Source organism: Solanum stenotomum, chromosome 9 (assembly GCF_019186545.1).
Source record: "Solanum stenotomum isolate F172 chromosome 9, ASM1918654v1, whole genome shotgun sequence".
NCBI classification, from domain to species: Eukaryota; Viridiplantae; Streptophyta; class Magnoliopsida; order Solanales; family Solanaceae; genus Solanum; species Solanum stenotomum.
The window spans coordinates 39,279,261-39,295,599 of NC_064290.1; the positions used below are offsets into that span (position 1 = coordinate 39,279,261).

A 16,339-nucleotide genomic window follows, 5' to 3' on the forward strand; every position below is an offset into this window, starting at 1 on the left:
GATTGAATATCTTTTAGTCCTGATTGAATGCATCGCAAATCGTTCCTAGAGCCCACCCTGTAGACTCTTCTATTATGTGTCTCCTCTGTCACTTTTCCCTTCCAAATTTAATAGGCTTGTTCAGGTGTAAGCTGGATCAAATTGCCTAGAAATTCTTGAGTTTGGCTCAACTCAAGCAACTGTCGTTGATACTCTCTTCGCTTATTAAAAATAAAAGTTAACATCAAATATATACATAATACATTTCTACTTTTTATCTTAAAATTCAAAATTAAACTTTAATAAGCTTGTTCAACCCTTTCCTCAATTCAATAATTTGGATTTGGTTCATCGTTCTTCTTCTTTACATGAGTACTCTTGAAAACCTCATTTTCAAGGGGAGTGCGTCCCAATCTTTTTCTTATAAAAACAATTAATTTTAGATGACAATCAAGTACTCCCTCTGTCCCAATTTATGTGACACTTTTCGTTATTCGAGAGTTAAACAATTCAAGTTTGACTGAGAATTTGCGCATGAAATCTTCAATTTTTTAAAAATGAAATTTATATATTTGTAAACTACGTAAAAATTACGATAAGTCACAATAATTGATAATTTATAATACTTAAAAGATCTATGAAAAATTTACGGTCAAAGATAGACTTGTTTGAATCTCCAAATTCGAAAAGTGCCACATAAAATGAGACGGAGGGAGTACTATTTTAATCAACTTTATTTAAAGTTAGGAAACATACCATCTTCCTCGTTATTGTTCCAACGCTCTTCGCACCCTCGGTATACACGAGCCACTCTTAACACTGCTTCTAGCTTTCTTGACATTGTTCAGACAAAGCCTTGAATTCATCTATCTTTCAATATCAAGACAACTCCTCAAAGACACTTGAAAAAAGTCAAGTTCCACATATCTTTAAATTCTGAGCTTTTTTTAGCTAGATTGGCCCTTCTCTTAAAAGTGGTCGCAATGACCAGATTGTACTTTCTCTTTCAAGTACACATAATTTGAAAATAAGGTGAGTAACGTTATGTGATTAATAAGTATACTAAATAATATTAAACTTAACTAAAAATATATATCTAATTACATACTTCAACTCATTAAACATGACATGACATATCCTCTATGAAATCTTGTTCCAAGAGTGATAAGACTCCATAAAACACCTCTTAACACTCTCTTGTACATCCCTAGTAGCATCCTTTGAGGGATGACACTTGAAAAAACACATAATAAACGTGTCAATTCACTCTCTTTAAATTTATATTCCTTAATTTGTTGAGCATGAGTCATCAACTTTGAAAAATCCATCCCATTGATCAACATGGAGGTTCTACACTCCTTTAGAACCATCTCCGAGACATTGGAAATGAAATTTCTCATTGGAGCCCTGAGACAGTACCGTACCATAGCCGGAACATATTTTGAAAGTTGAGTAAACTTCAAGAAATATTCATTCACACTCAAACTACCTTATCTTAAGTTGATGAATTTTTTGACCTTTGCCTCTCTCATCTCAAGAGGGAAGAATTGATCTAGAAAATGACCTTTAAATTTGTCCCAATCCAAAGGACCTCCATCAATAGCCCTTTCTTCCTTCAACTGATTAAACCAAATCTGGGCAACACCTTTCAATTGATAAGCAACCAAGTCCACACTTTCAACTAGAGTGACACTCATAATCTTGATAATCTTTTGAATACCCTCAACAAACTCTTGCGGATCCTCATCCACCTTTGAACCATAGAATTAGAAAGGATTCATCCGAGTGAAGTCTCGGACCCTAGTTGTCGTTGTACCCACATTTGGATTCATGGGAGCTACAACATCATGGTTAGCTTGAGCAGTCATGGCTTAAGTCAACACCTAAAAAACAACCCTAAATTTTGCATGAGTGACCTTCTAGCCAAATGATCAGCCAGAGCTTGTGGTGCTACAGGTTCCACATTCATATTCCTTCTCACAAAAGCTCTTCTTGAAGGCATAGTTTGGAAAATGCATAGAACATGAGTGATGAAGGAGTATTTATGGGATAATCTTCCTCCAACAAGGCTTATCGGGTATATAACAAAAGGACACTATGCATTAGAGAATGTGTTATGTGATTTTTGATGAATTTAGAGAATTGAGAATCTGCAGAGAAATGAGGATTCTGAGATTGAAGAGTTGTTTCAAATTTAGAGAGATAGTCTGTATAATGAATTTGATAAATAATAACCTCCTTAAGAAGCTAGCAATTATGAAGAAGTTGATGAAGATGATAAGCCTAATGAGGGACTTGGTGTATCGGACAATGCTGAACAAGATAACAATGCTGAACATGATAATGCAGATCCAGAAGGTGAAGTTGAAGAAGCTGATCAACCTCAGCTAGAACGAAATACATGATGGAAGCATAAATCATCCCATCCATTAGATATATGATTTCTCCAATGGACTCTGTAATGCACAATAGATCCAAAACAAAAAAAAACTGGTTGCATTTTCAGCATTCATATCATCTATAAAGCCCAAAAACATCATGGAAGCATTGAAAGATGTTGATTGGGTGAACTCTATGCAAGAAGATCTACATCACGAAAGTAGCAAGGTATATCACTTGGTTCCCGACTAGCTGACAAAACTCATAGGGACCATGTGGGTATACTGAAACAAACTTGATGAGCATGGTGTTATCATAAGGAACAAAACCAGACTGGTGTCTCAAGGGTATAATCAATAAGAAGTCATTGACTATGATGAGACTTTTTCCCTATGGCAAGGATGGAGGCCATCATGATACTCATTGATTTTGCTGCTTTCATGGGCTTCAAGCTGTATCAGATAGATGTGAAAAGTTGTCTTTTTGAATGAGTACCTGAAGGAGGAGGTCTATGTGAATAAACCACTAGAATTTGAAGATTTTAATAATCCAGATCATGTACTTAAGCTGGACAAAGCTCTCTATGGACTAAAACAAGTTCCAAGAGCATGATACGAAAGGCTTTCCAAGTTCCTTTCGGAGAATGGGTTCAACAGGGGAAGAATCAATGATACTCTATTTATGAAATTACAAGGAAATAAATTACTGATTATTCAAGTATATCTCGATGATATTATCTTTGGAGAAACCTCTAAGGTGTTGTGTGAAGAGTTTGCTGCACTCATGGGCAGTGACTTTGAAATGAGCAAGATGATAAAGTTTCTTCTTGGGGTTGTAGATCAAGAAAACATCTAATGAAACCTCCATTTTCCAAGAAAATACACCAAAGAACTACTGAAAAAATTCCAGAGATGGATGCCAAGCCCATGATACTCCTACGGGGGACCAACTCAAAGCTGGATGCTAACGGACCTGGTCCAAGTGTGAACGAAATCATGTATAGAGGAATCATTGGATCCTTACTGTATCTCATTGCTATTAGACCTAACATTGTGTTCATTATTGGGATGTGTGCAAGATTCCAAGATTTTCCTAAGGAATCATACTTGAAAACTGCTAAGATTATTTTGAGATATTTGAAGAAGACATGGGACCCAATTCTATTCTATTCATCAAGAGACTCTTTTGATATGGTTGGATATGGTGATGCTAAGTATGAAGGATATCAAGTTGATAGAAAGAGAACCTCATAAACTACTTATTTTCTTGGGTCATCTCTCATTTCCTCGGGAACTAAAAAGCAAAATTAGGTTGCTCTTTCAACAGTTGAGGCAGAATATGTAGCAGTTGTAGCTTGTTGTACTCAACTCCTATGGATCAAACAACAACTTAAGGATTTTGGAATGGTCACTCCAACTATCCCTCTTATTGGTGACAACACAAGTGCTCTCAATATGGCTAAGAACCCAGTCCATCACAAAAGAACTAAGCTTATTGATGTATGGCATCACATTTTGAAAGATAATGTTGACAGGGGAAATATCAACATGCAATTTTGCAAGATTGAAGATCAGATTGCTGATATTTTCACTAAAGCTCTGAGTGGGGACATGTTTGAGAAACATAGATTGAAAGTGGGGATGCTAAAACTTGACTGAGTGGATTCTGCTTGAAGCAATCAAACCCATTATGACTATGCAAAGGGTGCATGTATCCTTGTTTTCAGTTATGTTTGTTTAACTAAATTTAGTTCTATACCTCTTGTATGTATACACACATAATGGAAGGGCTAAAGGAAAAGGAAGTTCAGGAACGATTTGGGCAATTACATTTACACTATAAAGAGGGACCCGATCCTTTCTTGAAGGTTAACATTCTTAACACTACATTTCTAATTTTGCATATGAAGCAATGAAATTGCCACATGTTAAACATCCTAGATTCTGACTGTTGTCTCACTCTTTTGAATACCAAAGGTCATTACATTTCTAGGGACCTGATGCACAATTTAACTTCCATTTATACCCCCTCCTTCTTAGTCCTTTCCGAAAAATTCAAATTTTCTTCCAAAGTCAGAAAGTGTCAAAATGATCATTTTCTTTTCTTTTCTTTTTAAAAAAACTTCATAAAAAATGTCTAAGACTTTTGTTCTTACTGTCTAAATAAAGAAGATTGTTGATGGAGTTGACCCAATAATGTTTGCCACTCCTCTGGAATAAATCACTCCTCTAAACCCAACTTCGACTATCTCTCTAGTTGAAAGAAATGAATCGTCTACTCCTACTTTAACCAATCCTCTGGTTTAAGAACTCCCAAACCCAACTACTGAGGTTCTAGTATCACCTGGTGGTGAACCATATTCAAAAACGACCTCCCCTGTACTTTTCTGTACCCTAGATCTCAATGAGTCCCAAAACACATCCCCTAAAGGATCCATATATACTGAGGCTACGTTTGAGAAAGAGGTTTTTGCTACTGGTGAGTCTCAACCTGTTCGATGCTTCTTACCCTCTCTGAGCAAAATTTTGATGGAGAAATGCCTGAAGGTAAATGTGCAAAGTCAAATATTCTTGTTGCAGGTGATGAATGCGTGGCTAATTATCTTACTGAAATGAGGGAATATAACATGTCATCACTTTTGGGGGAGGAACCCTAGTTTTTGGGTAAGTCTAACTCTCCTCTTGTGGGTTCCCCACCAAAATTTGATCAAACCCTATTGTTGGTTTGACTGCTACTGAGGGTGAGGAAAAAGAGGAGGAAGACGACCAAGATGACCAACCATGAATAAAGCGAGTACAGAAAATGCAAGGTTCAACCCCTGGAGTTCAAGCAATAAAAGGATCTGGTTCTTCTAATGTCCATGCGAAGAGTGATGATGATGAGAACAACCAACCTCTGCGTTAGAAAGTTCAAAAGAAAATTGGTGTAGCCTCTATAAGAATGGAGAAGGTGACTGAGGATCAAAGGATAAAACCAAGGCCCTATCATACATGGGGAACTTCTCAGAAACTGACGAGAGATTCAATAAAATTGAGCAAAACCAGAACTGAGGAGAATGAGAGAAGAAGGAAAAACTCTGTTGTGAATGAGGACCAGGTGGCTGATGTAGAGCTAGTTGATGATTCTAAAGATAAGGAAGATAGTGAAATAGTGTCTATAGCGTTGTTGTTGCGGTTAAGAGAAGGATAATGTAAGTACTGAGTAAAAAGACCTCCAAAAAACCATGGACAATGAAAATAATACTTTAAAGAAGTTTCCTGCTACTAAAAGGCAAAAAGATATAACAAAAAAGAAGAGAGAAGAATCCTCTCCTAAGCCAGTTAATGCATCAGAACCTGTGTTTGACAAGGGACCTGGTTCAATAGGGAAGAATAAGAAGGTTGATAAGTTGTTTTCACAGGAAGAGAGGGTTGAGATCGTGAGATCTCATAAAGTAATAAGTGGAAGAGTGGTGGAAATAAATACCAAACCAGGGATGGGAAGTCTGGTTGATGCAGTGGAAATTCAAAGTTGAACATACTTTTTTACTGACCATGTACCAATTGTGCACAAATATGAAGTGAGGGAATTCTAGTACATGATGAAGCTAAATGAGGATGGGAGTTTGAATGCTCAGATAGGGGGATATATAATTCCATGTCAGTAACAAAATTTTGGGAGAAATTCTACGGTGCCTCTTGAGGGGATAAACACAGTCGTTGTCAAGTCACCGTCGAAGGACTTTGTAGTTCAGATCAACAAATGTCCAAATCAAAATTGTGGTGGTATCCCGAAGAAGTACCTTAAAGATGAATATAAACTATTATTTGAATTTTTTAACAAAGAGCTAGTGCTTGGATCTGAAAAAAGAACATTCGACTCTACTGCATAGCTGTTCCTCATTGAGGCCTTGCATACATTGGAGTTAATCAACTTACCCGCAATCATGCTTGAGCATATGCATAAGATGATGTCTGTGAAGGATGAAAAACATGGTTTGGGGTATGAGTACTTGCTGACTTGGGTGTTTAGGCATTTTGGAATCCCTCTTGGACATGGAGTAAAAGAAATAGGAAAGCAAACTATCTCTATGGACACTCTCATTCAATGTGAATGTGTTTAAGGAAAGTCGGGAAAAAGAGCAAGGTATCTGAACTGTTGAGAGAATAGTATTGAGGAAGGAAAGAATGCTCGTTGGAAGATTCAACTGCAGGTGGCAATATATCAGAGGGACCCGGTGCAACAGAACTAGCTTATTTGAAAGTTGAGAACAAAGGCTTAGTAGACAAGAATGTTGAACTCCAAGAAAGTCTTCTCAGGCACCAAGAAGAAGCAGATGCTTGCTTATCCCTTGTCGTCAAATCCCTCACCTCCAAGCCTCCCTCATCCTAATCTACTTTTCTAGCTTCCCATCCATGTATTTTTTTGCTCAGTGGGTAATGTGTTCTCATGTGAAATGAGATATGCACTGTTTTGAATGCTTTCCTTATGTTTGTAATGAAATATGACCATGTTTCCACTAACTTGTCTCATTACTTTGTGCATTTTATCTTATGCTCAGTGTTGCCCAAGTGGCCATGAATTTGTTTGAACTACATTACTGTTCACTTAGTTTAGTGCTTTAACTCTTTTTATGATGTCAAAAGAGGGAAAATTATCAATGTAGGTATTGGAGATCACATGGGATTCACTGAAAATCAACAAGGGGACCTGGTTATTTGTTGATAAGGAGAACATGTGAAAGGGGGAACAGGTGATAGGGGGAAGAAAGCTGAAAATAAGTTTGTCATCATAAAAAAGGGAGAAAATGTTATTTTGAGATGATTTCAAAGTTTTGATGATTCAACAAACTTTGGGATCTAATGAGGGAATACATCCTAGGAGAGGTTATGTACATGAAAATGACAATTGTCAAAAACCTACAACTGCAACTCTGGAGCACCTGTTGTGATTGGTGTGCATCCTCTGTAGTGCAAGACTTCCAGCCAATGGTATTGTCTCATGGTTTGTGTCCGATTCATAAAATCCATTCCTCACCGACACAAATCAAGTTTTACAAATCAGAATTTTGAATGCAAAAGCCATTTTTCTCTCAAAGAAATATTACTCGAGGAACAACAAGGGACCTAATAAAGTTATCATTGTTCATAACTGTTAGGGTTTATATTTCAATGCTCGTTCATATAAGATCGATCCCTAAGCTATAAAAGAATTAGATGAGTGTCAAGTTCTTGATTATGATTCCGAAGTTAGCTAGAGTTAGCTATGTTAGGATAGTGAAGTCTATATCAACTAGATGTAGTTGATGTAGTAGACAACAAAGGTATTTCTTAGTCTCGTTGGGTAACAGATTTGCTACTGTAAAGGGGAAGGAATCAATAGGTTAATTCCTAGATTACCAGAGTGTAATCTGAATCTTTACTCCGTTTTGAGTGAAATGAAGTTGAGTTGAAAATCCTGTGAAGACAGGTCGTGGTTTTCTCCTCCCTTGAGCAAGGGGGTTTCCACGTAAAAAAATCTCGTTTGTTTTACTTTGAAATATTTATTTTCTGCATTTTTAATATGTCAAGGGACCTGATCCATTGACTGTTAGTGGACACATACATTCCAACAATATATGTATTATGTACATGCATATTTATATTTCGCTTATCTCATAGGTATAATATATTAAGTAATGTGCTCTTTTAACTATGCTTTAGTTAACACATACTAAATCTTAGCTTTGCTGATGTTACGAGGGAGAGGGAGTAGTGCGTAGAAAGTGACATAAATTTGATCTTCATATAATATGCAATTTCTAGTCAACTACAAGGTTTCCACCTAACTAATTGTTATACTTTTAATTTACTAGCCCTAACATAAACGCTCTATTTTTTTATTCATATTTTATATATGTAAAGCCTATTGGTGATTATCATAATGACTTCAACTTAATTTTTAATGAATTTTTGTAGAGCTTGGAAGGTGCTCTCTTACAAGTTATTGTTTATTATTGTTAATCTCTAGTTGCTTATCTTCTTCTCGATGAATATAATTGAAGGGACTAATTACTAATTAATGAGTAGTAATTAGTGATGTTGTGGTCCACCATGCTTCGTAGTTGGCCGTTGTTAGTCGATCCTAATTAATTAAACTTTATCGTAGTGTGTCATTAGTATCATTATTGTAGATGATGCAAAGCTATATATTTTATTATATTATATCTAACTTATACCTTGTTCAATGAACTTAATTATCAAGCGCTTAGATGTGAAAAACACACTTCACCTACGCTAACATATTCCATAATCAATTACAAATTGAGAATTCATGTCCCAAAAGGCCAATATAAAGTGCCATAATTTAGAGCCTGTCTGGATTGAATTAAAAGTTGACCAAATCTACTTTAAGTTATTTTTAACTTTTAGCAGTGTTTAGCAAAATTTTAAAATAACTTAAAATAATTTTAAAATGACTTAATATAAGTCAAAAGTAGGACTCTCCCAATTATTAATTTTTGACTTAAAAGTTATTTAAAATTGACTTTAACAAATTACTTTTCAAAAACTATTTTTTTTAATTTTTAATTCAATTCAAACGGACTTTTAATCTAAAGTTTTTATATGATTCTAGGTAAAAGAACAAATTTATTTACACTTAGTTCAAGATTTTGCTTTAAACAAGGAGATTTGATGATTATAATTTGCAATAGCCCTAGATTTCCTATTACCAATTCCCATAATTTTGGATAGATTTGCATAAGCTAGACTCAATATCGAGAAAAACCATAGTATATTAGTTAATCACTTCAAGAAGATGTAAATGTTTGGGTAATGATAAATGACCAGAAAATTTGATCAGAATTTGGTCAGAAATTTAGAAAAACTATATATCTTTTTATTTTAAAATAAACTGATCTTTTTTTCATTTTTTAGTTAAAATGTATTAAAGTTAAAAGGGTAAAAATATTTTTAAAAGTAAAATATCATTCTGGTCAAATTCTGACCAAAAGGTTTTTCCATTTTATATCTTGTTTATTCAAATTAATTATGCAAAGTGCAAAATTTTTAGTTGAAATTATTAGTATTATTTATTTATTAACTATAAAGAGGGAAAAAAACTAGCACAAGTTTCAAGTAGATGGAGAAATCATTTTTGATATCCCAAAGAAGTCAATTGGTGTTTTAATTCATGAATATAGAAAGCTATCCACTATATATATTTGAATGCAATTCAGACAATTTTGTATATTATGCATTGAAAAGAACTGTTGGAAACATGTGGTAGCACATTAAGTATATGGCAAAAAATAATTAAATCTTCATGATTGATACGTCTGACAACTTTAGGGATTCTTAGATCTCTTTATGTAGGGTAATACTAACATTTTTATATCATTATAATTATTATCATATTATATATGAGAAGATTTCCTTATGTGCACTAGCAGAGGAAGAGGAAATAACAAACAACTCCAACTGCAACAAACTCTAATTTTACTGATTCCATCTCATATTAGATAAACATCTTAATTTGAAGATCGAAGATTTTTTTTTTTCAAAATATTAATTAATATAAAGGGTACAAAATAATAATATTAATTAATTTATGAATGATTTTTTTAATTACTGCGTAATATATATATATATATATATATATATGCGCTTTCATACACAACTGGACAAAGAGACTTTGGCAAACACAAAGAAAATCGTAATCCACGTGTGAAGATACTATCATTACTCTAACACCTTGTCTCCAATTCCTTGCAAAAATAATATCATCAGTCTTAAAGAACCAACATCCGTAGTGTTCTAAAGATCTAACTTGGATATCACTACACTCAACTTAATAAATATTTTATTCTTAATTATTTAAAATATAATTATTAAGTCTATTTAATTTTACATCTAAATTTTAATTATTAAGTGTGTTCATTACCCAAAAGTTATTATTCTTTGTTTTGTAACACAAATTATTTAAATCATCTTTCATACAAATGATCTCTTAAACATACTTTTGAGCAATATTGGTCCACTATTTTGCTAAAGAAAGTTTTATTTTCATATATTTAATAACCTTTACCTACTAAATTCAACAGAAAATTGAAAAAAAAATAGAACCTATTTTTTTAAAATTTAAATATATTCATCACTAAAAGGGAGAAGTATATGTTGAAGGATGCTAACTTAGTAGTTATGGCGGTATAAACAACAACCTTTGAGGACTTCTACGTAAAATTAGAGGACAAAGGTGAGGGTAAGAGGTTATACAGGCTAGCCAAGGCTAGAGAGAGAAGGACTAAAACTTTGATCCAAGTGAAATGTATCAAAGATGAGGACGAGAAAAAACTGGTGGAGTAGGTACTTATTAGAAGGATATGACAAGCATATTTCTATTAACTCTTGAACGAAGAGGTGGACAAAGACATCGTGCTAGAAAATTTGGAGCACTTAGAGAGTTGTCACAATTATAATAGTTTTAGGCATATAATTATTGAGGAGGTTAAGTGTGCTATCCGTAGGATGCATAGAGGTATAGCGAATGAGCGAGATGAGGTTTCGATGGATTTTTGAAAGAGGACAAAAATACTAGGTATGGAGTTGATAACATAATTGCTTAATGCCATTTTAAAGATGCTAAGATGCTCAAACCGTAGAGATGGCGTACTATGATTTCATTGTACAAAAATAATGGTGACATTGATAAGAATTGCAGTACTTACAGGGGTATCAAGGTTCTAAGATACACTGTGAAGGTTTAGGAGAGAGTGGTATAGTTGAGCTTAGCAGGATTATGACTATTTCTAAGAACCAATTCGAATCTATGCTAGGACGCTCGACTACAAAAGCCATTCATCTCGTAAGGAGACTGGTATAGGAGTATAGGGAGGGGGATAAGAAGTTATATATGGTGTTCATGGACCTAAAAAAGCTTATGACAAAAGTTTCTAGAGAAGTTATATAGAGGTGATTGGATGATAAGGTGTACATGTGGTGTACACTAAGTTCATTAAGAAAAAGCACGACGGAACAAATATTTTAGTAAGACTAATGGGAGCAGATCTGTTGAGAGTAAGGGAAAGAAAGAAAAAATAGTTAGTTTTAAAAGTTAGTTATAACTAACTTTTAGGTAGTTAAGTCTTGGAAAAAAAGTATCTCTCTATATAAGAGAGTCTTGTATGTAATTGTGGTTAAGTTTTTTCAGAATATATTTTCTCTAATAGAAAAGATACAGTATTCTTCTCCTCTTCTTCTCTTTTCCTCTTTTCTTTTCGATCAGTTCTGGAAACTATTGTTCCTAAGAAAAATTTCATGGTATCAGAGCAGTCGAGTTAGAGTATCTAGAAAAATTCGACGATCCTACAGTTGAAAGTTCAATTGAGGTGTAAAGCCAAAGTCAAGATCAACGATCTTGAAGAATTGAAACAATGGTGGGTACTGAAAGTTCAGCCATAGGAACGACTGGTCTAGGTGGAATTCAATCCTCTGTTCAAGGTGGAATGCAACCTAATGTGATTGATTACAATCATCCACTATTCCTCAATCCATCAGATGTGAGTGGTTCCCAGATCATATCGTTTCAACTCATATGTATTGAGAATTACTCAATCTAGCATAGATCCATGTGAGTGGCTTTGTTAGGAAGAAATAAAATGGGTTTGATAAATGGAACTTGTGCTAAAGATAAGTTTCCTAGTGAATTGGGGAACAATTGGGAGAGGGTAAATGCAGTAGTGTTATCCTGGATAATGAATTCTATTGCTAACGAACTGCTTGGGGGTATAATGTATGCATCTATAACAAAATAAGTGTGGGATGATCTATATGAGAGGTTTCATAAAATTGATGCTGTGAGAACCTTTAATCTGCATAAGAATATATCCTCTCTGTCTCAAGAAAATATGTCTGTGTCTGCATATTTTTCGAAACTGAAAGATTTGTGGGATGAGTTCGAAGCACTTGTTCCTGCACCAAACTGTGAATGTGATAAATCTAAAGATTTTGTGGTGCATCTTCAGAAATTGAAGTTGTTTCAGTTCTTGATAGGATTAAACGAGTCATTTCTTCAAGCAAGAAGTCAAATATTGCTTATGAGTCCTTTGCCTTCGGTAAATCAAGCTTATGCTATGATTGTAAGTGATGAAAGTCATAAGGCAGTAGCTACAAGTGCTGGAGTATTGGGAGTTATGCCAGGTGCACAGTTGCGAGATTATGAAATAGCTATGTATTCAAAAAATCAGGGATAAAGGCTTAAGAAAAACTATAATGTTCAGTGTGATTTTTGCAAGTTAAAGGGTCACATCAGGGAGAATTGTTGGAAGTTAATTGGCTACCCTCCTGATTTCAAGACCAAGAGAAAGCAAAGAATAGAAAGTGGTGCTGCATATAATGTAGTGGCTGGTCAGTCTGGTGAACAATGCTCTCAAGTAAAGGCAAGGACATGTGATCAAGAAGATTTTGAAGTGCATATGTCTATGATAAGCAAGATAGGTAAAACAACTTTCACACAAGAGCAATATAATCAGATTCTAAAGATGATCCATACTAGTGGTATATCAACACAGGAGACTGAGGTAGCAGATGTGGCTAATGTCGCAGGTATAAGCAGTTCTTTTCTAGCTTATTCGAAGTCACAACAGTGGATAATAGATACAGGAGCTACTCATCATATAGTGTCTGTGGTAACATCTGAAAAAGTAAAGAGGGCCTGTCTTCCTAATGGTGATACAACTGTAGTTGCTAATGTAGGGAAACGTTGTTTGCCAGAGGGAAACAATATTTCTAATGTATTGCATATTCCTCAGTTCAATTATAATCTACTCTCAGTGTCCAAGGTAACAAGAGAATGGCAGTGTTCAGTAAATTTTTTCCCTGATTTCTATGTGTTCCAGGATCTCTACACTGGGAAGGTGAGAGCAATTGGAAGAGATAATGGTGGTCTGTATTCCCTGGTTGATCAGAGTGCTAAAAGGGCGACTAGTTGTGGAGACAATGAAGTATTAACTGCTAATACCGTAGAGAAGAAACAAGCAGAAGTGGACTTATGGCATAGGAGGTTTGGACATGTATCTTCTAATGTACTAAAAAAGATTTTATCTATTGAGAAGTATTTGGCTATAGAAGATGAATAAAACAATGCTCTGTATGTCCTAGTGCAAAACAGACTAAGTTGTCATTTCCTTCTAGTAATATTAAAACTACTTGTTGCTTTGATCTCGTGCATATGGACTTGTGGGGGCCTTATAGAATTCCCACTAGAGTGGAAATAGATACTTTTTGACAGTTGATGATTTCAGCAGAATGACTTGGGTGTTTTTGTTGAAATTAAAGTCTGATGTGTATGTTCAAATTCAACAATTTGTGAGTTATGTGCAGACTCAGTTTCATAAGATAGTAAAGGTTGTAAGAACAGATAATGGCTCTGAGTTTGTGAACTCATTGTGCAATAGTTTCTTTAAAAAACTAGGGATTATTCATTAGACAACCTGTGCCTACACTCCACAACAAAATGGAGTGGCTGAGAGAAAACACAGGCAGATTTTAGAGGTCACAAGAGCACTAAGGTTTCAAGGGGAAATTCCAATAAAGTTCTGGGGATATTGTGTATTGGCAGCTATGTATATTATAAATAGGTTACCAAGTTCAGTTATTCATTATCACACTCCTTATGAAAGGTTGTATGGAAAGAAACCTAATTGTGATCATCTTAGAGTAGTGGGGTGCTTGTGCTATGCTAAGGTTGTGAATGAGCATGACAAGTTGTTGTCTAGAACAAAGTTCACTGTCCTCATGGGGTTTTCTGATACTCAGAAGGGATATGTGTTGTATGATATGGTGAATGATATTTTTTTTATAAGTAGAGATGTATGTTTTAGAGAAGATGTGTTTCCATTTAAAGAAAAGAATAAGGTCCCTCAAAAACCTCAATATATATTTCCTTTGAGTGGACAATAGTTTGAGTTAGCTGACATAACCACAAGTGGAGAATCAGTGAAGGCTGTTTCTGACATAATGAATAAGATTTCTGATACTACAAGTTCACAAGGTGCAGTCTCAGATGGTCAGCATGAACAACATGAGGTGACACAAGATGATACATGCAGTTCACAGAGAGTGCAAGACCAGAGGAAGTCAACTAGAGAGAGGAAGACACCAGTGTGGATGAATGATTTTGTGTCCATAAACATTCACCAAGAAGTACCCTATGCCTTATCGAAGTATGTGTCTTATTGAAGGTTGTCCAAAGAGTATATGGCATATGTAGCAGCCTCTTCCTCAGTTACTGAGCCAGCTACTTACTTAGAAGCCAGTAAAGACCCAAGATGGATACAAGCTATGAATGATGAAATAGAAACTTTGAATCACAATCATACTTGGGATGTAGTTAGTCTACCTAAAGGCAAGAAATCAATTGGTTGTAGGTGGGTGTACAAAGTAAAGAATAAGGCTTCAGGTGAGGTAGAGAGATTTAAAGCTAGGCTAGTTGCAAAAGGGTATAATCAAACAGAAATAATAGACTTTAAAGATACTTTCTCTCCAGTGGTGAAGATGAAAACAGTAAGAACTGTGCTAGCAACTGTAGCAAGGAAAAAATGGTATATCCATCGAATGGATGTCTATAATGCTTTTCTAAATGGTGATCTGACTGATGAAATATATATGGACTTGCCTCAGGGATTTGCAAATATGTTTTTCATGCGCAGTCATGGCGTGTATTACACTCATTGAGCCAGGTAGGCAAAACGTGTCAATATGACACAACAAAAGTTGACATGAGGTGTCTAAAATGAACATCACCCGCTTAAGGTGTCTAAATAAAATTTCGTGTCAACTTTAGGGGGCCACCGATAGGTTAAGCCTAAAATCTGCAGTTGCAGAGCACTAAAAAAATGCAGCAAAGTAGTTCCCTTTCTTCTCAACGTATCGACTCATTTTCTCTGTGTTTGTTTACTCTCTGTTTCATTATCTTGCTTTTATTTACAGTGGTATCAGAGCGAGCGTGAGATTCTGCAGTAATACCAAAGAAGCAGTGATTCTAGAGTGAAAAGAAAATAGCAGCAACTAAGCTTTTTTTTTCCTCTTTTCGTTTTAACTCATGGCATCAGATAGTACTTTCGTACAAGCAACGATTCCATGCTTTGATGGTCATTATGACCATTGGAGCATGCTAATGGAGAGTTTCTTATGGTCAAAGGATTATTGGCCAACTGTCGAGGACGGGATCAACACTCCGACGGAAGGCGAAACTTTGACGAATGCTCAAAAGGCAGAATTGGAAGCAAAAACATTGAAAGATCTGAAAGCGAAGAACTATCTCTTTCAGGCTATCGATCGTCCTATCCTAGAAACTATTCTTTGCAAAGAAACTTCTAAGGATATTTAGGATTCTATGAAGAAAAAATATCAAGGCACTGCCAGAGTGAAGCGTACACAACTTCAAGCCTTGAGAAGGAATTTTGAGACCTTACAGATGAAGAAATGAGAGTCTGTAATGAGTTATTGTGCTAGAACAATGGAGATCAGCAACAAAATGTGATTCCATGGCGAGAAGATGAATGATGTCATAATTTTTGAGAAGATACTACGCTCTTTGACGCCGAAGTATGATTATGTCATTTGCTCCATTGAAGAGTCAAAAGATATAGATGAGTTGTCGGTTGACAAATTGCAAAGTTCCTACTAGTGCATGAACAGAATATGAATCGCAATTCAACTTCTGAAGAGCAGCCCCTGAAAGTTTCTACTTTTATTCCTTCCAATTATAGAGGAAGAGGTAGAGGTAGAGGAAGAGGAAGAGTGAGAGGAGACCGTGGAAACAGAGATGGAGGCAAAAATTTTAGTGTCAATGATGACTACGACAAAGGCCGAGGAAATAATTTTGACAAATCAAAGGTAGAATGTTATCGATGTCATAAATTTGGTCATTATGAATCCGAATGTTATACTAGGCTGCCTAATGAGAAGGATGAGAAGTCAAATTTTGTTGAAAGCAAGGAAACTGAGACCTTGTTGATGGC

General features: G+C 35.3%; 2 protein-coding genes across 3 annotated transcripts in view; one reads left to right on the forward strand and one right to left on the reverse strand.

The window, feature by feature from the left end:
* The window catches only part of LOC125876926 (pre-mRNA-processing protein 40A-like), a 1,068,087-nt gene that overhangs the window by 420,068 nt on the left and 631,680 nt on the right, over nt 1-16,339 (reverse strand). The gene's annotated exons all lie outside the window — the stretch shown is intronic.
* On the forward strand, nt 11,750-14,555 carry LOC125877514 (uncharacterized). The gene is made up of 6 exons (XM_049558787.1): nt 11,750-11,875; nt 12,197-12,546; nt 12,628-13,156; nt 13,214-13,377; nt 13,997-14,156; nt 14,277-14,555. Exons 1-6 carry the CDS (start codon nt 11,750-11,752, stop codon nt 14,553-14,555), a joined length of 1,608 nt encoding a protein of 535 aa, XP_049414744.1.